Source organism: Furipterus horrens, unplaced genomic scaffold (genome assembly GCF_987537825.1).
Source record: "Furipterus horrens unplaced genomic scaffold, mFurHor1.1.pri manual_scaffold_1, whole genome shotgun sequence".
Lineage (NCBI taxonomy): Eukaryota > Metazoa > Chordata > Mammalia > Chiroptera > Furipteridae > Furipterus > Furipterus horrens.
This window is the reverse complement of record NW_028327171.1, coordinates 182,178,655-182,203,013: the sequence shown is the minus strand read 5'-3', so window position 1 is coordinate 182,203,013 and position 24,359 is coordinate 182,178,655. Positions and strand designations below refer to the sequence as shown.

General features: G+C 39.6%; 2 protein-coding genes across 3 annotated transcripts in view; one reads left to right on the top strand and one right to left on the bottom strand.

Moving 5' to 3' along the window:
• STAT1 (signal transducer and activator of transcription 1) overlaps positions 1-3,912 on the top strand; it is a 38,396-nt gene extending 34,484 nt beyond the window's left edge. For both annotated transcript variants that reach the window (XM_090281969.1, XM_090281959.1), the window contains exons 23-24: positions 205-307; positions 3,737-3,912. In XM_090281969.1, the coding sequence (XP_090138095.1) occupies positions 205-307; positions 3,737-3,751 (118 nt within the window). In that variant the 3' untranslated portion in view covers positions 3,752-3,912. The remainder of the gene's footprint in view (positions 1-204; positions 308-3,736) is intronic.
• A 6,120-nt stretch (positions 3,913-10,032) lies between these two features.
• Positions 10,033-24,359, bottom strand: part of GLS (glutaminase) — a 79,467-nt gene continuing 65,140 nt past the window's right edge. Inside the window, exons 15-18 of the mRNA XM_090281941.1 lie at positions 15,933-15,994; positions 14,745-14,821; positions 14,594-14,657; positions 10,033-11,622 (exon numbers count right to left, since the gene is read on the bottom strand). Coding sequence (XP_090138067.1) covers positions 11,466-11,622; positions 14,594-14,657; positions 14,745-14,821; positions 15,933-15,994 — 360 coding nt within the window. The 3' untranslated portion in view covers positions 10,033-11,465. The remainder of the gene's footprint in view (positions 11,623-14,593; positions 14,658-14,744; positions 14,822-15,932; positions 15,995-24,359) is intronic.

The window sequence follows — 24,359 nt, the reverse complement described above, 5'->3', positions numbered from 1 at the left end:
ATCTCTAGTCTAATGCATTTTCCAAGGGGCTGGGCTGCGGACAGGAACCTCCTGTGATCTGTACTTTTTTAAATGCATTTAACAAGAGTACGCACTGACCTGAAATAAAAATACGATGTGATGATTTAGTCACAGGCCAAAGATGACGCCACTGCTTTCATACTTTAGATGTTAATGTTTCCTTTTCGTTTCTCCCCATTTTAGTCACCCTTCTCGACTTCAGACCACAGACAACCTTCTGCCCATGTCTCCTGAGGAGTTTGACGAGGTGTCTCGGTTTGTGGGCTCTGTAGAATTCAACACGATGGTGAGTAGCAGGAGGGCATGTTCTTGGCTCATGCTGATGGGTACTGTCCGAGGCCGGGAGGGCGCCTGGCGACCTTGGGCCCGGCTGCAGGGTGTCAGAGGGAGCCTCTGGCAGAGCCAAGAGGGGTGCTTCTTAGATTGGCTGTGATGAGCTGGAACCCGCTGTGCCTAAACAAGCTGCACCGTCACCTGATTTTCATGCCTGGCATTTAGCATCTTCCAAAAACTAAATAAAATTTCATAAAAGTAAGGGACTAAGATTTCTCTGGTAAGAAAATGTTGCCCTTTGGCCTGTTATTTCAGTGTTGTGTCTGAAGGGGTGTTATTTTTAGGAAGGGAGGGGACTAGTGTTTGGTAATTACAATGATGATAGAGACGTCAGCTGGCAGCAGTGAAGCAATTTCACCTGCTTTGTGTTTGAGACCTAATTTGCCCTGTTAACGCCTGCAGCCCTGAAGGCTTGCCAGGAACAAGTTTCCAGGAATGAAACAGTTAACGAGTGTCAGGGGGAATGTGAGAGCGAATCTTGCTTCCAGAGTGTTTTGCAATATATCCAATAGTAGTGTTTGTTTGCCAGCCTAAAGTCCTTCGTCTTAAAAGATTTTTTGGTTGGCTAGATTTTTTTGCTGATGCTGTTTAATTTTAAGCTCTTTTCCACACGAAGCTATTTCAGTTCATTTTGAAAAAATTGTGTCATGCTTTGAAAAAATCCTCTGTGTCATTCCTGGCCTTTCTTCATCTCTGTGTACCTGGTGTCTGGCACAGTCTAGGTGATCAATAACGAGGCAGGAAGACAGAGAAGGGAAGGAGAGGTGGGGAGCAGGTCTGCTCTTCACACATTAGGGGGGTCACACATCCACGTGTTCAGGGAACGTGTTTATGCAACATCAGTAGTATCTGCTCACAGTTAAGTTTCTGGTAACATTTTTCTTCCTCCTTTTTCCTTATCTGAAGAAGCACATGCTGAAATCCTTAGGCTGTCCTTTTTAATGCCTTTCTGATTATGGAGGGGGCAGATAAAGTCACTTAGAAAAATGCTTAGATAGCGTAATAGCAAAATAGTTCTATTCCTACTAACAAGTGTAAAATGGACTTCTTATATTAAGGTTGCATCCTTTGTTAGAATGTCACCCCCAACTCTGCTTTAAAGTACTTTATAAGCCTGACACAAAAGTGGCATAGATACAAAGCCTATTCAGAATATGTAAGACAGATTGATGAAACAAAAAAACCAGCTGCTTGTTGTTCCCGAGCAAGTTATTGCATCATCATGATCCTCACCACCATTAATAGGAGACACTTAATAAGCACGTACTGTCTACCAGGCACTGCACAGGTAATAACTTATTCAGTCCTCACAACAACCTTCTCAGTTAGGTATTACTGTCATTCCCATTTTTATGTGTGGAAAAAGAGCGCCCTCCAAATTAGATAACTTGACCCAGATCCAACAGGAAGTGATGGGACAAATATGTGAACACACCCAGTGTGTCTCTGGAGTGCCTGCCACAAAGAGCTCATCTTTGCTTCCTTTCAAGCATGTACCCTAGGGCTGTCATCACCATTATTTCCTGTGACTTGAGAAAATACGATGGATTAGTTTCCTCCATCTGTGCTGGCACTGTGATTGCTTTCTCTGGGTTCTCAGAATGGTACTGTGAGAGCAATTTAAATACTCTAAATAAATCCTGGTCTCCGGATCTCCCCTGAAGCCATCCCATTCCATTCCAGATGATCTCATTCATTTAATTTGTAGAATACAATAAACCTGTTTGATACACACACATAAGCGCACACACCCAAATCTCCAGATTAAAGCCATGGAAGACTTCAAGAACTAAAAAGAGGCTATAATATGGGCACAGCACTTGCTAGACAAATAAAAGCTGGATTCATCTCCAAATTGAGAAGACCCCCCTTTTCTGTCTCCAGTTGTAGCCTCGGCCACAGTTTTCATTCAGCACCCACTCTTGGAATTAGGACATATGCTCTGGAATAGAATAACCTCTCACAGAGCTGGCTGGTTTCAGCCACGTCTGAAGGTTGCAGCTCTGGACTCGGGTGGCACCAGGGTTGGGGCTTCTGCCACCTCCTCAGCAAGAGGACCACACACTCCTGAGGAGATTATCCAAGAGAGACAGAGCACTGCTGCTCTCTACAGCATGACTTGAGTATTTGTTTAGTCTGGATTTCCTGTACAATGAACATTTCCTCTGGGACGATATGAAAACCAGCCACGTCTCCTAGAGGCCTTTGATCAAAGCTAATGATAATAATAACAGGAACATTTATTAATTTTTACTCTTTTCTATCTACGTACTAGGCATTCTACATATGCTATCCAATTTAATCCTCTCAACAAATCTATCTGCTACCTATTAGCCTTCTTTGAATATGTAAGGACCTTGACATTTAGAGAGGTTAGTTAATATGCCGTATTACACAGCTAATAAGAGATCCAGCAGGATTTGAATCCAAGCTTCCTCTCCCTCTCTTCCTCTCCAAAGTCTGCCATCTTAACTGCACATTTTTAGTGTCAGCCACAGTGAAACGGGGGCAAAACCTTCATTGTGTTTTCAATCCAAAATAATTTTTCTAAGAGCTCGCTATGTACTACCCTCTATTGAGCACTTGGGATGAAAAATGGACTCAGTTCTCAAGAGACTTACAGTCCAGTGCTGTTATTTTTTTGGTATTTCGGGCTGAATAATTCTCTGTTGTATGGGGCTGTCCTACGCATTGTGGAATATTTAGCAGCTTCCCTGGCCTCCACTCATGAGATGCCAGTAGCACACACATCCCCACACTCCGTCATGACAACCAGAAATCTTCAGACACTGCGAGGGGACGGAATCCTCGCTGGTCGAGAGCGCAGCCTGGCACAGCAGTGAGACAGGTGTTCTGTGAACCGGCAGTCACCGCCTGCAAGGTGCCCTATTCAAGGCAGCTGAGCAGGAGGCACTGCGAGGGGAGGTGCGGGGTGCCTAATGGCTCTACTTCTCTAGCTCCACCTGAAAGACATTTATTATTCCTGCTGAGTGGCCTTTGAGGAAAATTCATCACTTCTTCCACACCCCTCCCTCTGTCTGGCATACAGCTCAGCATCGCCTCACCCTTGTTTTGTATGAGCAGATTTGCCTTGTTGCACTGTTCCCAGACTTGCATAACCGCAAAAAGCTTTATGCAGCCTGGATGGATTAACGGAATTAAGCCAGCAGGCTGCGGAGTAATAATCTATCAGCTTAGAGGATATAAAAGGTCTCATTCAGTCCAGGAAAAAATAATAGCACATGCTGAAAGCCCTGTAATCCCATGGTTATTTGCTGTTGGAAGTGTCTTCCCACTACATTGTTGAGCAGATGACAGTGTTAAATATATGAATCTGCAGCTAACAAGATCATTATAATAAACTACATTTTATCTTTTACAGATGGATGCAGTATAGAGCATGAACTTTCTCATCTTCTCTGGAGACATCTTTCCTTCCCACCTGGCACTCCCTCCTGCTATTCTGTTCCTTCACATCCTGTGTTTCTAGGGAAATGAAAGAAGGCCTACAAATTTGCTGCAGCCTATTGATAGCAGGTGGATTTTTCCCTAATTCTGAAACTTCTGTTACTCTGAAGGGCTTCATACATCTAATTAAAGGTAAAAGTGAAAGGCCCGCTACACAGAGTGGGTTTTACAAATGAAAAACATCCAGATACACCCAAAATAGTAATTCAGAACACTCAGAACGACAGTGTTTTGGGAAAGCTGAGATGTTTGTGCTGTACATAAAGTTAGTGCCCAGCCGTTACAGGTTGTTGGGTAGATCACATGGCTGTTTAGGGAACCACTTGATGTAGGATTGGCAAATTTCTATTCTGGAGAATTCCTGTTCATTTTCTCTGCTGGAAATATGGCTGGAAGTTTTTCATTGGTTTACATATGAAATAGTTAAAAGTTAAGTTTATCTAGAATTACATCAATTCTCAACAAAGGTACCCATCTTGTGTATGGGCAGGAGAGAAAAGCTGTGATATGTATTTTATATTATCTTCCATACTAGCCATTTAAAGGTAAAGCCAAATTTTCTCTTTTGGGAGAATTAGCTTTTCTGTTTGTTATGGCCTTATGATAGCGGCTAATATCAATAGAAATGAAATTGTCTTTACAGTTCTATCAAGGGAGCCAGGCTGTTACCAACAACTCTCTTGAGTCAAATACTAATTTTTTTTTTTCAAAAATTGAAATTAATCATAGATGCAGATGAACTCAGAAATTTAATTGATGTTTCTTAAATGTGTTAATTTGCCTTTATTGTTATTAGCTGGTATTTGGTCTGTTAGTCATAACATTTCCAAATTGAGAAGAAAGAATAGTAAGCAACAAATCATTAACCAGAGATAATATGAGAAGCAAATAATTTGAAAACTCGTTCTGTGTAACTGCATTAAGAATTGCATGTTTTTCACTCTTAAATGTGTTTCTCTGACAAATACATTTGCAAATGGTTCCATTATCTGTCCTGTGCTGTTTCTAAATCTCTTTTCAACTGAATGGTATTTTGTCATGCGTGTTATGTTATGTACCTTCTTCCTTCCTTAGTCCTGACACAAGAAAGTGATGCAGGGGTTGGGTTTGACACAGCTCTTCCAGATGCCTCTCATGCTGCGTCTTAGGAGCCCACTGTCACCACCATAATTACATTACTATGTAAATGCGTATTTTTCTGGTGGGGATAAAATTTTCGTGGTGTCTATTCTAAAATTAAAGCTAAAGTATATGTACTGTATTAAATATGTGCACCATGGCCTCCCAGTTTTTACATAAAATGACATAAACCTGACTGGGTTTGCATTGACTTTGTGAATTGAAATGATGAAGAAACAAAGGCATCAACAAAATATTGTTTCTAATTACTGGAGTTTATTTGGCATATTTTTGTCCTTTGAGAATGATTTGGCATGGTTTCATTGTACTGCACTAGCCAATAGACTTTGTTTGCTTTTCAGAAGTATTAAAATGCTAGTGTTAGTCTCTCATTAATAGCATCTGGTGTAAAGATTTTAAGTTACTGGCACTATATGTAGGTTTGGGGTTTTCTCATTTTTTTAAACTAATGACTAAACATAAAAATACTTCAGTCCTTACTTAAAAGTACAATTAGCAACACTATTTTTTAAAATGGTGTCCTTCATTATCTTGCTTGTAATCAGAATTGCTGAGGCAGATGAAGTCAAGCAAGTAGAAGAGATCAGAGAGGAAACAATATTAGAACAAACTGGAAGGTGTGCCATAGAAAGCCAAGGAAAACAAGTACTTTGGTTTTGGCAACCACAGCTGCCTCCATATGCACAAATAATCTGGCACTTATTTTAAAATGAATTTCAGTACTGCTAATACAAGTTTTTAATCTTAAAATATGTATAAAACGGGACTCTTTCTGGTCTCCAAAGCAGCCATCTAAAATCCACACCTCCATGATTAAATGAGCTCTTACTGGGAAGTTATCACACCCACACAAAAAGGTACCATTCTTCTCCAAAGATGTTATAAGCTAGAGAGCCTTGACCTTCTTAAAGAACACCGTGTACTGGTAAAAAACAGTGTAAGAAAAGACAATCACCAAGTTAGACACAAATCTGGCAGGTCACATTTAACTATTGTTTGAAGAGTTAACAGGAAATAGTGGTATTATGAAGCCTAAATAGGCCTGAATTCTGGCATTAGAACAAATATCATTCTCATCTCCATATCTGCAGTACTTACATCTAGGAAATACAGTTTCTTCATAAAGAACATTGAGCTGTTTTTCTCCAGAGAGTCAAGTAGATAATGCCCTGCCTAGCTAGTATAAGTTTGTATTCTTATATAGTTGATCATTATAAGAAGTCACTAAGTAGATCCTGACTTAGGGATATATTAAGAGTATTTCTGGTATTGAGTTTGTAGGGTGTTTTTCATAAGCATAGAGCTTATATGTAATACTTGGGAGAAACTTCGCCTTATGAAGGAAAGAGAGTTTTCTGAGATGGCAGTAAATAGATTTTGCTGTTTATCTGGCATTAAATGAGTGAACCTGTTTATTGACTGTAAGCTAAAGTGGAATATTAAGTCTTAAGGAACAAAAGGCGCCTTTTTCACATTTTCACATTTAATTGTTCCAAGGGAAAACAAGAAAAAACTAGAAATTGTTTTGAAAACTCTGGCAGCTGTCCCCAAAGTAAGGAGTATTTACTTGAATGGCTTCTTTTGGTCATTCATTCACTTATTAGTTTGTCAGATATATATTGAGTACCTGCAGTGAGCCAACCACTATTCTAGGTGTTTGGGAAATGCTGGTAAATAAAATCAGAGAAAGATTTTGTGGAATTTTAAGATGTTCTGAGATACTGGATCATATGTTCTAGTACAATCATCTTATTAAAACATAAGAGCCCTTGGCTGGCATGGCTCAGTTGGTTGAAGCGTCATCCTGTAACCAAAGGGTTGCAGGTTTGATTCCCGGTCAGGATACATACCTAAGGTTGTGAGTTTGATCCCCGATCCGGGTGAGTACGGGAGACAACTAACTGATACTTCTCTCTGGCATCGATGTTCCTTTCCCTTCCTTCCCCTCTCTAAGAAGCAATAAAAAAAGTCCATGAGTAAGGATTTGTAAAAAAGTTTTTAATTAAGAATTATTTTATGAAGCAAACATAGCCAAAAGCAACAAAAATTTAAATGTTATATAAAAAAATATACACAATTTCAAAGAAATGGCATTTAAAGCAGTTTTAGGAAGGCTAAAAATAATATTTTTTAGAACCTTCTAAGCTGAGTTTATATAGCTCTTAAATGAAACTGATTTAAGACTCAGCTTCCAAGTTTTGGTGAATTAACTTCAGGTTATGTTTCCCATACTGCGAAATTAAACATTAAGATAACCAGTTAAGAAAAGAACCATACTTAAGCAGTTTTAAACTTATGTTTTAAGTTTATATTTGGTATACAAAGAATATAAAGGTACCTGAAAGGTACCTTGACAGAAAGTTGTCAAATACCTGTTATCAAACTATGTAAATTCTGTATTTCTTAATGCTATTATAACACTAATACTCAGGTGTTAGTGTCTGTTTACAGCCTTAGCCCATTTCTTACACAAGAATGAAGCGGTGTTGATATTCTTTTGCTATTATGACTGCTTGTTGGACCCACTTCCTAGCAGACTTTTCTCTATTTGGAGAGCCAGCAAGGGGCAAGCCTAGGGCACATGAGGCCTGGGGTCAGGTTCAGGCTCCAGGATAGAAACAAAACACCCAACCTTTGCCCCTTTTTAACAACTGACTTAATTTCTAAACCTTCCCATTTGAAAACACACATACCTTCCCTAGTTTTCTAGTAAATCACATCCTTTCCATATATAACTATAAAATATACCTTTTCCCCAAAGCCTTTGTTTTATATGCTACCTAACAGATTCATGGGCTAATTACCTGTACCATCTGATCTATGATTTACAGATTTACTCATTTCACTATGAGGGTTAGCAGGTGAAATTAGGAAGATTACCCCAGACCACCCCCACTCCGCCCCCCCCCCGCCTCCCCCACCAACCGCACAAAAATAAAATGATCATGTTATATCACAAACAAGTATAGTTTAGTTTTTCACTATTTGGGATAATTCATCCATGTGTTTCCCCTGCACTGATGCCAGGCTTTTATCTGCGTATGTGCATATGCGTAGCTCAAGCTGACTACATTGCAAGACTTTAGCATTTATGCGTCTTCTTAAAACTACAAAGAGGCAAGATTTTAGCTAATATGCAGGTAACTGGATATTCTATCCATAGTGCACACTGTCTGGTAGGATGGAAGGAAAGAACATGCGACTAAGTTCATATCACAGCCCACTCTTGGGTCTCAGCTTCATCTGTGAAAGAATTGGGTTAGATTCAAAGTTTCTGATGTCTTTTTCAGTTCTAAAATGTATGTAATACAGAGAGATGAACACGGACTGCTATAACAAAGCAAATTACTTTGTGATAAACAGTTTTGGTAGTTGTAACTAGACTGCCATGGTGTTCGTATACCTTCGCTGTAGTTAGAAAACCGGACCCTAACCCTAAACCTGGGGACCAGGGATTTTGTGCATTGGAAGCGAATGCCATTCCCCACACCCATAAACTAGTCTCGATCTGCAGTTTTACCAGCTGGTCCTACTCAGACCCTAGTGTGGCTCAGTAGGTTCAGCTCCCTAAACAGATGTCAAGGCTTTGTGAAAAGGACCTCTTTTCTCTTTAAAGGAGGTTTTAGAACCCCTCCTAGCAAAGGACATGTTGAATGATTCAATTCAACAAATTACTGAGTACTTCCTAACAGTAGAGGGATAGTGTTAGCTTCTAGGGGAATACATGCCTGCCCATCCTCTCGCCTTCCAGGACTAAGTCACACAGGATTCTCATCTTAATCATTATGATAACCCCACCTGACACCCTGCATAGTGTCTGGCTCACAGTAGGCATTAGAAATGGATCTGAACCAACTAAATATGGTCCCTATGCTCAGTGGAGTTCCCAGCCCAGTGATGTCAGAGAAAACCTTAGTTGTTTTTCAAAAAAAATCATATTCACAGTTTTATTTGGATACATGTATTTATTATGCTGTAAAAAGCAACACTACCTGATTTCATTTAAAATAAATATTTCCCAATTTCAGAATACTTACAACTTAAAGAGTTTTAAGATTAGATTCACTTTGGGAGGTTCTGGTAGCAAATACATTCATAGCTGTACAATCCCCAGGAAGAATCTAAATCCAACATTGGGTCATTCAGCCCCTGCCAGACAGACGACAGCATCAAATGTCAATAGGGAAAGCTCCTCCAGCTCTGCAGGTCATGGCAGAGGGGCAGCGTGAGGTACAGCACGTTACACCCAAAGATGAGATCATTGGAACTGAGAGCAGCAAAAACAGCAAAGTATACAAAAGTTGAAATAAACATGACCATATACAGCTTTCATGATACAGAGAAAAAAAAAAACAAAAACACATATGATCCTAAAGCCAAAACAAAAGGATCTTTGGAGTGTACAGATGGCAGCAGTTAATAGCATGGCCAAAACATTTAAACCAAATATGCTCATTATTGTCAGCCAACAGCAAACAGCCAGAGGAGGAACCAGTGTATAGTCATAAATAGCCTCTTGGGTAAATAAGGGCACATTTAACTAAACCACAAAAAGAGTTTACAAAATAGCCTTAATCTGAGAAAAGATGAAAACTATCTTTGTTCCAAAATAATAGTTAGAAACTTCTTTTTATTAAAGAAAAACCTCAAAATCAGTGATAATCTTTAAGTCACACAATTGAGCCATCTTAATGTTACATTTTAATCACAGAAAGCAAGCTGCTATTTGAGCCAAAGTATTTCAATTGATTTCAGTTAAAGAGGATCTACCCTGTAATATCTTGGGGGATATCTTTGTTCCTCTGCAGTATTTTGCAAATGCTACCTGTCTACACGGCTTGACTAGATTCATGGGGCAGGAGCACAGCAGCTGGGCTGGACGCCCGCCCACCTTATTCCCACAGCAGCACACATGGGACGGCTTCGTGCCTGATGCAGCTCAGGTAAGCAGCACTGGCCGTGGTGGCACTGAAGGAGGTGCCATCTGTGGAATAGGAGGGCTATGGCCAGAGCGGCTGATGTAGACTGGAAGCAAAAATCAAAACTTGAAGGTTGTTAGAGTGGGAAAGGGGCTGTTAGGCACAGTAAAGCTTGGAAGCAGCTGTGTGTGCCGATAGAAAAGGGAAAAAAGAAGGAATTTGCTCTAGTAATGTAACAACTAGCATTCATGTGGTTGAGGTTTCTGCTCATTTCACTGAACACAGCTTCAAATAAGTCCATACGTGTGTGTGTGTATGTGTGTGTGCACTTAATATCAGAAATGCTCATTAACATACCCTTTTATCTCTGAGGTGTGGTCGATAAAAGTGTATGTGCAGTTCCTCCCCAAAACAAATGTTGGGTCTCAATTAAATGAAATGGCCTTTCTTATTATTAAATGATAGAGTCCACCAAAAATCATACACTGAGAATCAGGAGAAAACTGGAGTGATTTAGTGGTCCCCGAAATAGAAGAGATATCTTGATGCAGACTTATAATGACAGGTTTAAAAAACAAATCTTATTTGTAGCAGTTCCAGTACCATTATAACTTTGGTAACTTAGAGCACTTTTGAATTTGTCCTTAAAGCTGAAAAATTCCTTTTTAAAGAGCTGTAATAGTACACCCCTTCTTTAGGCTGAGAAATTTGATTAATTTGTACTTAGTAATTTGTCTCTGATTCATTGCCCGTAGAGAAATAGAATAGTTGTATCTTAGATGCCAAATAAATGAGGAAAAGGAATTTTCTGACTTATTGTGGAAAACATGAAAACTGCATAGTATGCCAGCACCCAGTTTCCCAGCTAAAGGAAAGAGGCAAATAGCTAAGTGTCTTGGAAGAGAGACTGGACAAGGGGGACATAGAAAAAGGAAATTTTTTCAAAAGTATTAGAACTACATTCACACATATGTTTTGGTCACCCAACATATCTTAAACAGATTCCCTGATAATATCTAATGAGAACTGGTCTATCCTGCTAATAGCTGTTAACTATTTAATTTTTAAAGTCACATCAGGAAGCTAGGGTGATGGGAGACATTTTAAACACACAACCGTAAGTGCATATAATTGTTCAAACACTCAAACTAAATCTATATTTGAAGTCATGAAAATCACACTAGTTTGCTTCTAAAGACAGCCTTGACCCATTTGGACAGGCTGTATAACAGCTTAATTTACAGACGCATATCAGCAGATCATCACCATAAACTGAAAATTCACAAAACACAAAAGTAAATCAGGAAAACCTCACAGTTAAGCTAGCACTGGTGACTGTTTCATTTACATCAAATTATACAATGCACGAGGTAAATATTGCTCACATTATGGAGGGAGATTGTTTTATTTCTATTTTTCCCAAAGAGATCAGATTTGTCCTGTGCGTACAATGAAGAAAACTCCAGTAACACTGAAATGACAAACGTAAAATGTACATCACTACCAGATAGAAATACGCATGTTCTTCATAATCATTTTCCACAATTAAATAGGTAAGTGATTTACATCTTGGGCTTATGACCATTACAAGAGTCCATCAAGATTCTTGTGGACGGTTTGATTTTCCTTTCCATCGTCGGAATCTCCTTGAGGCGTGTACTGGACTTGGTATTCCTGGAGGATTTTAAATACGTCGTGGTGTCCAAAGTGCAGAGCTTCATCCATGGGAGTGTTGTTCCACCTGAACAAGTAGCACAGCGGGGGTCACTAGGTAACTGCTGTACAAAGGTGAACTCCAGCATTCCCAGATTCCAAATGCAGGTTAAAGGGCCACCCCAATTTAGCCATTTTAGCAGTGATATGTAAAAATTAATTGAAGAAATACAGGAAGGGATTTATAATTCAGGAAGTGGTCTCAGGGACAACTTTGGGATGTGAGGAGGAAGAGAAAAATATGTTCTGCAAGAGGATCTTGTTCACATATCTAAGTGCTTACAGAGGGGAAGTTCTAGTGCGGACAGATACAGTAGACTCCTCTAGGTTCCTGAATTTTGGCTTCATGAAAACTCAAAGAACCTCTCTTTAAATAAGATGTTCAAAGAATATTCAGGTATATAGCATCCATCAACCTAGCCTTTGATAGAAAATTTGTGTTCCTATCACAGTAAATCTCAGGGGTCTGGAAATAACCACCACCTCATTATGGCTCAAACACACATTGCAGGAGCCGGATCCACCCCAGAGGAATAGACACTTGCATCATCTCTGGTGAAGATAGGAGTCCAGAGGCTCCGCTGCACAAGCAGACTGACAGCTACCCTTTCCATCATGTGTTTCTGGGCTGTGCTCTTTAGACTGATATAGATGAAGATGGGAGAAAGGAAGAAATGAGTTGCCAGCAGTGGTTAATCAGCTAATTAGCCTCTTGAAAAAGGAGACAAGACTATGAAACACAACCCAAACAACTGACAGAGTATAATTAGTTCCTTCCCAAACTATTAAGCCCCCCCCCCCCCCTTCCCATCCTCTACGTATGTCACTTCTTGGCTGCCAGACTCTTTGACTCTCATGTGCCACTCACCACCACCTGGCTCTCTTTCTAGTTCTGTCTCTGTCCTTAACCTTTTACCTTCTTGAGGAAGCCACATTATGGATCCAAAACGTTCTGTATATAGTTTCATTTGAAAAACACTTTGGATCAAGTTTGATAACCTGTTCTTAATTTTTTAAATCAGGTAAGTAACATTTTACATGTATTTTTTTTCCCTCAAAAATTCCAGCTGAATTAAGTTGCTTTTTACTTCTATATTGGCCTTTAGGGAGTCAGTGTCCTTAAACAGGGAGGTGGGGGCACTTTTCAGTCCTTTACAGCATATAATTATCTGTCATTATGGAAAATATATTGAAAGTTAACTGCAAGTTATCTTTTTTGCAACTCTTTTTCCATGAATTAATGTAAACTATCACCTTTACAGAATACACTAAATTGATTCGCTCAAGGCTATTTTACAATTTGAGGTGACACTGATTCTATACAACAGAAGAAAGAATTATCTTGATCTAATTTATATTCTCAAATAGTTAAATACCTAGTTACCAAGTTATTTAATTAGCTAACTTTTGCTATCAGATGGGTATTTCTACTTCCATGTTGCAAGGGCCAATTAGGGCAAAAACAAAATGTTTCAATCCTTAAATATGCAAAACACAATAGATACTTCCGCATGTGTTAAATAATGTTTTGGGTGGGATGATAAACACAGGTGAGGGAAAAAACACTTCAGTTTCTTGCTCTAGAAAGAGCTGGTATGGGCCTTACATTGGGGGATAAAGGGAGAAGGGTTGTCACCCTAACAGGAGGTTTTAGGGCACTGCCCATAAAGGTTATGATCTTAGATAACCTAAGTGTTACCACACTTACAAAATTGCTAAAAAATTTTACGCACTGACATAACTTTTCTGCATTTCTTGCAAGCTGAACTAATAAAAGCCAAACCTCTAATTAAAAAAAAAAGTAAAACCTTACTAAAAGAATAATCAACATGCTCCAAACTTAATGCAGTCCTCAATTTATCTAATCCAAACTCTTGTTAATATCAAATCTCTCCAAGTATTTTTTTTCCTTCCATTCTCCTAAACCTTTACTCTCATTACTCACTGACTCGTGGATTAAATACTCCAATCAAAAGACAAAGGATAGCTGAATGGACACGAAACAAGACCCATATACATGCCGTCTACAAGGGACCCACCTCAGAACAAAAGATACACACAGACTGAATGTAAAGGGATGGAAAAAGATATTTCATGCAAAAGGAAAGGACAGAAAAAGCTGATGTAGCAATACTTGTACCAGACAAAATAGAATTTAAAACAAAGGCACAAAGAAGGACACTGCATAATGATAAAGTGAGAAATCCAACAAGAGAATATAACCCTTGTAAACACTTAATGCACCCAACATAGGAGCTCCTAAATATAGAGAGAAAATCATGCAATGTGCAAGTATATGAGCACAGATTTCAACTATACACATGAGCTGCACTCTTACCCCTCCCTTGACCACTGTGGACAGCATTTACTGCAGGATGAATGGCAGTTTGCCATCTGGACCAAGAGGGAAAGGAGAGGAGCAAAGTATATTCCAGGCCGATCTCTCCCACTAAAGATTGAGAGCCCTTCTCTTCCGTGCCTTCAACCTCGTCTCTTCCCCAAAGCACTGATTAAAATCCAACTTCCACGAAGCCTTCTAAAAGAGACTCCAACCAAATCCAGGAATTTTAACAAACTCCAATATATTCACTTCAGGGTTCTATAACAGTAATATATACATTTTAAATATAGTCCTATAAATGTCTATCTCACCTATCCTGTGTAGTTAAAAACCCCATGAGGACAAAATTCTTATTTTCTCTTTCCAAATGCAAAGAATTGTTTTCTTCACATAGTGTATATTGACTGATAGTCAAACTAACTTGAAAAAACCTATATAAGAGACCATCCTTTGGTAAGAAATAGGATATGGAAGAGAGAGCAATTTCCCTAGCAGAAACAAGGTTTCGTTGTTGCCTTGATAAGGTTCCATACCAAGTTAAAGAATGTCTCCAATATATACATAGTGGACTTAAATATCCCATCACTTAACTACTGTATCCCTGTATAATAAAACCCTGCTTGCCAGTGATATGTTAGAAGGTAACATTGGTGCTCACCTATCCTTGGGGAAAGGATTTACTTTGCAGGCTTCCAGCAAAAATTTGACAACTTCAACATGACCTATATCCAAAACAAAACAAGCAGATTTTAGTACTGAGTAGAAATTAAGTCTGAAAAAAGAAACAGATGAGTGGTTCACGTAATTACCCTCTGCAGCAGCTACATGGAGTGCTGTCCTAGAATCGTAGTCTCGTTGTTCCATGTCCATGGCTGACAAAGCAAATCTGAAAATTTGGAAGCATAGTTATTCATTGCATATGTACGTAAGTTTTAATTCACATGCATAACATTCAAACCATCAGTTCAGTCTAATGTCCTGTGAGGCAGGTGCCATCCTGCACCAGGCTCACTAATGGGAACTGGAGACCCTATTCGACCAGTGCACAGTGTCTCGGGCAAATACCACTTCACCTCTCTGCCTTAGCTTTGCTCTTTTTGGGTAAGAGGAAATGTTCACCATCTCTCAGAATTAAGCTTCATTACATTATTGTTCAAAACTCAAGAATAGTGGCACAACTATCCCAAAGTTTGTGCTTCAGAAGGGCAGGAACGAATACCCATACTAAAGTTGTGTTTTCACTAAGACTCCCATTCTTTAATGTTTTACAGTCTACAGTTTACAAGTACTAATCAGACTTTACTTTTGTAAAATGTCTTTGAAGAGCACATTTGTTATTGAGATATAATTGACATATAACATTATGTAAGTTTAAGGTGTACAATATGTTGACTTGATATATTTTTGCATTACAATATAATTACCAACAAAGTGTTAGCTAACACCTCTATCAACCACATAATTATCTGTTTTTTGTTTGTGTGTGTGTGTGGTGAGAACAATTAAGATCTAGTCTCTTAGCAACTTTGAAGTTTATAATACAGCATTGTTAATAAAAGTACTAATCAGACTTTAAGACAAAGGTGGAAATGAAGCACAGATATTTTTTCACACTGAAGTTCCATTGCAACCTTATTTAAACACACAGTACTATATGACCTTTCTAACTCTGGTGATCTGCAGAACACTGCATGGCCGTACTTGCTCACCCCCGCCACACCTCCAGGGATGGGGCGGGGAGGGCAGATGAGGGCTGAGCAGGGACTGAACAGTTACCACGTAGGAAAACAGGTGACCAGGCTTTGATAGGAAGCAGAAAAGGACAAGACCACACAGCAAGCCAACCGCACTGGAAGTGGAAATTGAATATAAATTTGTTTGGGTCATTTTTATTATAGGGAAATGCAAGTGAGACTTCAGCCTTAAAATGGCCATTTGCCCAGAAACAACTCCATAAACGTCTATAAACCATACGCTAACCCACCCTGTTCGCCTACCTTCGAAGTGCAGACACATCTCCGGTATATGCAGCAAACAAAAGGTTTATCACTGACTTGACCTGTGAAGAAAAGAAAGTTCAGGCTTCCACAGAACATGAACATGTAGAACGTAATTGTCACCGGTAAGTGATTCCATGTGCTTTGGATGTTTCAGCTGGGTCACACACACACACAGTTATCACAAGTACACTTCTATAACCAAAAGGAAGGCACATGGGTGTTTTTTTTTTTTAGTAGAGGATTATGAAGGGAAATTCAACAATAAGGATAAGATACATGAGGGAAGGAATGGAATGATATCAATTGGCATAAAAGAGTGGAAAGTTGTGACCTGTGACACACACAGCTGGGGCAACTAAAAATTGTTTAGAACCTTTCTCATTTCGTGTGTCTCAGTACTGTGACACATTATTATTAAAAACTAAATCACACTACATAAATGTCTCATCCCGATCAGCAATCACTGTCCTCGCCAAATCACTGGCTTTCGAAATCTTAAAGAGACAACATTCAGTATCAACCATCTCAAACTTAATAGGACTATATTTCACTGGAAAGACAGTCTTCCATTCAAAACCCGGGCAGTCAAAGTCAAGGCATTCTATGAGCCAATGACACCGTCTGCTCGGAAGGTGGGTAAACTCCCAAGATATTAAGTCACTGCTATCGAGTGTGCCAAGACATCAACATGTATCTTCTTTTGACAATTATCCACTTTCTTGTCCTTATAATAAGAAAAAAGCTAGTTTATACTAAAGGCCACTGGATTTTTGTCTGCTTTCATGAAGACTTCTTATCCAGGCATTTTTGAGAAACTAAATTATTGAACATACACTGTTTGTAAATACTTTATAAATTCCCACTTTTATACTTTGCAACTTCAATAATTGATATTGGACTTAATGGTAGAAAAGAGAAGTTTAATTGGAGGGATATAATTGCCATTGGACTTAATTATAGAAAAGAGAAGTTTAATTGAAGGGATGGAAAGTAACCCAGCTAGCCCTGGCCAGGTAGCGTCATTGGTTAATGTCATCCCGAGACACAAAGGTTGTGGGTTCGATCCCCAGTCAGGGCACATGCAAGAATTAACGAATAAATATATAAATTAAGTGGAGCAAAGGGTTGATGTTTCTTTCCCCCCACCCACTTCCTCTCTCTCTCTAAATTCAATCAATCAATAAAAAAGTAAGCCAACTATCCACACACAAAGCCACAGCCCTACTTGCTACTTTTGAGATTTTTAACCCATTCTTCCTTTTCCACTATGGCTTCCCTTTCCCACAACCTGTGAACTTTTAAACCAGAATCACTGTGAAGGACTTCTCTACTTCAGCATTTGCAAAATGTGTCCTATGGGAACAAGGTCACAAATGCTCCCTGAAAAAAAATGCTCCTGGGGGGATGGAGGATGGGTAGAGGCAGGCAAATGTAGGGGAAATGGGGACATCTGTGTTAGTGTCAACCAAAAAAATAAAGGGGGAAAAATGGTCCTGTGGTCAGGCATTTTCTTAAAATATTAAATCCCCCTTCTTGCAGTATAGGAACCTAACTAGCTGAGCACACTCCCAAAATTTTAATTGTACTACTACTTACTATTATTGTTGATATCACTTTTTTAAAAAACCACTTTTATTCCTTCAGTCCTTTAGCTTTCCCTCTGGCTATCCTGTACTACTTCTACCTGGCCTGTGCTGTCAGTCTCCTGCGAACCGGAAGCCCAAAACAGTTTTCTCAATAGAGTGGAGGGGGGGGGGCTTAACAGAATGAACATAAGCATCTCTCCTCCCATTTCTACATTTATAGGAAAACAGTCTTTTGAAAAGTCTCTAGGTGATTTTGATATGCACGCTGCTGGGTTATGAACCACTGGTCCAGGTGCCCTTAACTTTATTTAAATTGGGTCAATTTGGAATTCTCAATTCCCTTGGTGTTCTTGCCCTTCTCCCAGACACTGATGGGCTATCACAAATTACTCTCCACATTACCAATTACTTGACAATTTTTTTCTTTGTTCCTTTTCACACTTCACTTTAATACCAAGGGCAACCCCTAAAACAGATGACCCTGCCCAGTTTTACTAAGATAAACTGTTCTCACCTCTCCTTCCTGTTATGCTAAATGCCTGCTTCTAACACCTATTCTCCCTCTCTTCCCTCCAAACCTCACTTCTGAGACTTCTTCCCTATTTCTTCAAACTTATGTCCCCCAGATCTCCTAACTTTGCCCCCTCACTTACTCCTTGTTTCTAGTACCTTCAATTTTCCTCTCCTTCATTGGTTCCCTTATCTCTGCCTTAACAGATACAACTTCATCCTATTTTGAAAAACCAACACATAACCCTAGTGTTACCACTTTCAGTACGTATTTTCTGAAAGTAATTTGTATTTTTAATTCCCTGCAAATGAACTTCACACTCACTACCACCTCTAAGACTTTCAAAAGCCCTAGCAGCCTTCCTAAAGCCTGATTATTTCTGACCTCTCGCTCCTAGCCTTCCACGATGCTGATCATCCGGATCTTGCTCATGTCTGTTGCTTCAGAGTCATTTCCCGCTTTCTGCTGCCTGGGCATACTCCCAAGGTAGTCTCCATCCTTCATGTTATTCAACATAATTCCCCTCAATGGTTTTGTACATTCCTTTGGGCAAAATGACTTTGCACTCTACATCTTCAAATCTTTGTTTGTAAGCCTTAGTCCTATGGTAGCTCCACCTGCTTGTCATGCTGTCATTTCAAACTCAAAAAACAGCAAACCCCTCTGCAGCCCTGATGGCTCCCCACCTGGGCTCCCAAAGTCCATATCCATGTGCCTGCTTGACTTTGCCTCTGGGATGTTCAATAGGCATCTCAAACTTATGCCCAAATGAGAACTTGATTTCCACCCCTTTCCCTCCACTCCTCACCCCACCTTAGTTAGCTCCTCTTCCAGTCTCCCTCATTTTGGAATGACACTACAATTCACCCAGCTGCTCAGGCCAATAACTGAGTCACCATCCCAGGCTGCTGCACTCAACTGCACAGGTCAAGCCCTGCACGAAGAGGCGTACCCAGCCCATGCTGCTTGCACCCCGCTGTGCGGTCCAGAATCCAGGTACCTCTGATGGGGATAAAGGGAGCCTCCACACAAATGTGCCGAGAGGGTCTGCTTATGCCAGAGGTAGAACTTTTTTTCTAGGGGACACAAACCCACCATAGAGACCCTGGAGGCATTCCTTGATTCTATTTCTCATCAACAAATATGCTCTGCCTCCAGAATATACTTGGAATCTCACCATTTCTCACCCCTTCATTTATTTCACCTGAGGGGGAGGGGAGCGGATTGCGATAGTCGCCTAACTATAGTCATGCACCACCTGATGATGTTGTGGTCAACCAACGGACTGTGTGTACCACCGTGGAACACCATAGAGCCGAGGTGTGTAGTAGGCCATGCCCTCTAGGTTTATGTACGTGCACTCTATGTTTGTACGACAACGAAATCGCCTGATGATACATTTCTCAGAACATATCCCATGGTTAAGTGGCACATGATTGTATTCCTCTTGTTCAACTCTGCTCCATTGTGATCTTCTGAAAACATAGATCGTGGCACTCTCAATGACCTTTCATCATACCTAGAATAAAATTCGAACCCTCTACCATGGCTTTCAGGACACTACAGGCTCCACTCCCTGGTTACAGTGTGTCTCATTCCCTACCACTCTGCCCCGCCAGTCGGTCTTCCTGTTGGGCACCGGGCATTCAGGGCTGCACCTGCTGCGCTGCTGCGCTGCTGCGGGGATGCTCTTTCCCAAGTAGTGAGGAGCCACCCCCGTTCACTTCATTCAGGTCTTCGCTCAGATGTTATCTCACACACCCTGAAACACTGTCCTCTTTTTCTTCATGCCTTATCGCCTACCTTGCTTCTTCTCTTCAGAGCACTTATCATTATCTAATTGTCTCTTTCCCCTTGTTAAATGTAAGCTTCATTTAAGCAGAGACTTTGCCTTTCTCTTCACAACTATAACCGCTGTGCCTCCCACACATAATAGGTGCTCATTAAATGTGTTGACTCAAAATGATATAAAAAATGTGTTGACTCAAAAGGACCGCACATTGTACACCTTAAATTTAAGTTATATGTTGATTAAATCTCAATTTTTTTAAATGTGTTCACTGATTAAATGAATATTTTCTCCCAAAGCATCAAATATGTTACCACCATTTGGGGATTAAATTATAATCATTATTAATTCTTCTACTTCCCTTAATTTTACTTCTTCAAATAGTGTTACCACATTTATTAATGCCCTTAAGTGGTGCTTCTAGACCTCTTCCACCTTCACAAAACATTGCTTTGATCACTAAAGGTTCGTCAGCAAGGGAGTATCAAAAAAAATTCCCCAAATCATTCCTGATAAAATTTAAATTCCTGAGCCTGGCATTTAAAGTTCTTTGGTCTGCTAACTTGCTTTTCTCTCTCAACCTCGACAGAGGAAAATTGGTCTTACCACTACCCTTGTTTTTATCTTAGTGCCTCTGCTCCTTTCTCTCCTTCTGGGAAAAATGTAGATTCCTCATCAAATCTCTCCAACCCCTCAAGGGCTGGCGTGAGAGCCTCAGGAAGCCCCTTCTTGGCTGCCACACTTCACGCATCTCATCCCACAGTAGCTTCCATGTAGCTTGTTGTCAGCTACCCACATAGTGCTTTGTGACCGCACGTGGCAAGGAGTTATCAGTTAGGCACCTTCTTTCCCACAATAACCCTGAATGTACCTTCTGCTCCTCCCAAGCCACAGCGCATACTATTTATTTCCTGAAAACATCTTTTCTGCACCCATTTCTCACAGCAATGTCATTCATAACCCTTTTCTTCTGTGAACTCTATTAAATCAGAAGTCATCTCTTTCTCCTGTCTTGGCTTCACTAGGGCACCAGCACACATGATGTATTTACTTGTTTACCTTATCTCCCTCACTACTCAAGAAAAATTCCAGAATTATGATGTGCACGGCATTAACTACCTATAGTTCTTATTCTTTACAGTATATTAGCACTGAGTCCTTGACCTATTTGTGACTGTATGCATGAACTACATCTTTAACAAATTCATTCAGACCAAGCTAGTTTGAAGAGATATATAGTATGTGTGTATCAGTCAATTAGTCAATGTTTTCAAAGTTCTAAGATTGGGCTCCTTATTAATAAGGCTCATGAAAGGCTGATTTTAGAATATATTCAGTTTATTGAGAGTATACTAGTATTTTTTTTCATAAGCATGTTTCAGTTCAAAGAGATAAATATAAAATGAGAGTAAGTTGGAAAACTTTAATGTACTTTAAAAGGTTTTGTGACTAACTTGAGGTGGGGGGGACCATTAGCATGCCTTAAAAAAATTATTAACCCTTGCTGGTGTGGCTCAGTGGATTGAACACTGGCCTGTGAACCAAAGGGCTGCCGGTTGGATTCCCAGTCAGGGCACATGCCTGGGTTGCGGGCCAGGTCCCTATTTGGAGGCACACGAGAGGCAACCACACATTGATGTTTCTCTCCCTTTTTCTTCATCCCTTTCCCTCTCTCTCTAAAAATAAATACATAAGTAAAATCTTTGAAAAAAATTATTAAAAGGTTAACATGGGGGCTTAGTATTCTTCCCATGAAAACAAAAGGCTAGCTGTAAGGCTGAATTGAGTCCAAATCAGAAGACAGAAGCTTGATTGCAAAATGAGTGTCATTGACCCCAAGGCAAGAAAACACTAGGAGGCAGCACCTGCACAGCACCATTTAAAATTAAAGACCCAAATGCCTCTTTACGCCAGCGACAGACACCTTTTTTAAGGTTTGCATAAATAAAGAAATGAGCTATGAGTAAATGCCAAGAAAGAAACTGGAGCAGTTCAACAGACTTCAGGTGGACTGTTCTCTCATTTAGGGGCCCTGCTCTGTTACAAGAGTTCCACAAATATTCCCAAGGCAGCTGGTACACCCTCTGGAAGGACCACCAAGGCAAATGAGACTGAAGAGAACAGGGGCCTCTAAAAGATGACTCATCCGACTGCAAGCCAACTACAAAGGATGTAGGTGCACGAACCACTGATCAAGACTCATTCCCCTAGTTCCCCAGGGGACACCTGAGTTACATTAATTTTAAAATACCTGTCAGGAAGGCCAGGGGTCTGGAAAACAGTGAGTTAACAATAACTGCCAGGAGCTTGGAACCTGTGCTTGGGTGAATCGTTTCTCAGTACAAAGCAGCAGAGCCCACACAGCAGAACAGTAGTCTGCGTGAATTCGGTGCCCTTATGTTTAACCTATGCCTCCCCATAGCAAAGAGAAATTTCATATGGGCGAGTGGCCGCTAAATTAAATGTTAAGTTTTCCTTGCATATTGCAGATTTTCCAGTACTACTACATTTTTCCTTATCAGATCTCTTTATCAGAACCTGCCAGAACCACACAACCTTATCTTCATTTATTTGTACAAAGTCATGATAACAGGAGGACAAAAATGGCCCAGTTCACAAGTTCATTTAACCCTGGCATGATTGGAATATCAAAACCACACTTTTTTCCAGCTTGACGTAAGCTGCTCTCTTGTTTCCAGCTCGCTACAGTATCTGTTGCCGTGGAATAGATACTCTCCGTCACCTGTTAAATAAACCATCATCACTCCAGATCCAATTCTGTTTTAAAAGCTTCACTACAGCTTGGCTTTTTATAGCCTTGTTTCATGAATAGTTTTCATAAGACCAGGTTAAAAAAAATAAAAACTTATTATAGTATAGCTAAAGAAAAATTTAAAGTTGTCAGTAAATGTCAACTAATTGCTTGCTGACAAGGGTATACTACATATAAACCTGAACAAGGTGTATGTGATCAAAGATATTTCCTCTTTCCCTTATTACTGAGCTGATTTAATATTCATATGGATGTGTAAAACATTAGTACTTTTATGATTAGACAGTTTAAGATCAGGATGAGGCCACATGTTCCTAAGCTTTCTAGTGATGTATTCAGACACAATTATTACCATACTATATATAGACAAAACTAATCCAAACTGACATGATCAGAGGATTAGAGAAAACCCTTTGTCATAACAGTTCAGCAATCTCATGAGCACATTTCAAAATTTTTATACAAATGCAGGAGGTTCTCATATGGTGATTTTATTAGAGGGTGATAAGTCCAACAGTGCATTTTACTCTAAAAAGAAATTTCATTTACAAAATACAACCTTAAAAATGTCAGCTCCAAACACTGTATTCTGCTCTTGATTAGCGAAGTGTATCTCTTGAGCATACAATTTTCAAAATTTCTCAATGAAGTCATTTTTCTTAAACTCAAGTCACAATGATATCAAAGAAATCTGACAACCCATGTTGACAAAAAGCTAGGATTGTATTTCAACGAAATAGCTAATACAAAACACCTACTCTCCCTGAACTGAGTCCTCTAAGCATTATTATCCCTGTTACTATTGTTCAAACACTAGGAAATGAAGGCTACACGTTTAAACCTTGAGTAAGGAAACAATGCTGGTGGTAGGCGGCAGAGTGAGGCTAGTGCAGCCTGCCTGACGCCAGTATTCAGTATCTGTTAGGCCAAGAGATTTCCTAAGAAAACCTGAGATGAGATTTCCTCACCAATGCAACACCAAGACTAAAGTAGGTTGTGATGGGAAATCAGAAAACAGCAACTAAGAAACAATATGTAGGGAAACCGGAGATACCAGTTTTCTATTGAGATGCTAACCGTTTTATTTTTAATTGAAGAAAAAATAAGGGAATAAAACAAATTACTCAATTTGGCATATCGATGCCACAATGAAAAATGTTAGTATCTTCATTTTTTTGTGTCATAGTTTCTAAGATGAAATGTGAGTTTTGGGTTAATGTGAACAGAGCACTGCCAGAGCACTGGCAGCAAGTGAACAGCTTCTTATCTCAGTGGCTCATGTGATTCTGGCAAATGCCAATGAAAAGTCTAAAAAGATACCAATGGGCTCATAAGCAGCCCTCCTTTTATATCTGAGTAGAAAAGTAGCTAACAATTATATCTTTGTGTGGTCTGACAAACAGCACTCCTAATTAAGGTGTAAGCAGCCAACAGGAGACAAACAGAAATGAGCAAGGGCAAAGGCAGCTAGCTATTCCTCTGAATAAAAGTGTATTTTCCATGTGGCAGACCTAAGAGTATTGATACTCCACTGACAACTATCCAAGTTGCTTATTCACTGTCTTTCTAGTTCTCTCCTTTCTTATACAAATATTTGTAAAACTCCATGAAGATGAGTTACTATTACGTTAGTTTACAGATAGAGGATGAGGTGCAACACTTCTGTCATGACAAAGCATCATCTTTATTTACAATTATTAACTAAAAAAAAACAAACAAAAAAACCAAGTATATAAAACCCCAAAGAATCAAAGAAGCTAAAAGC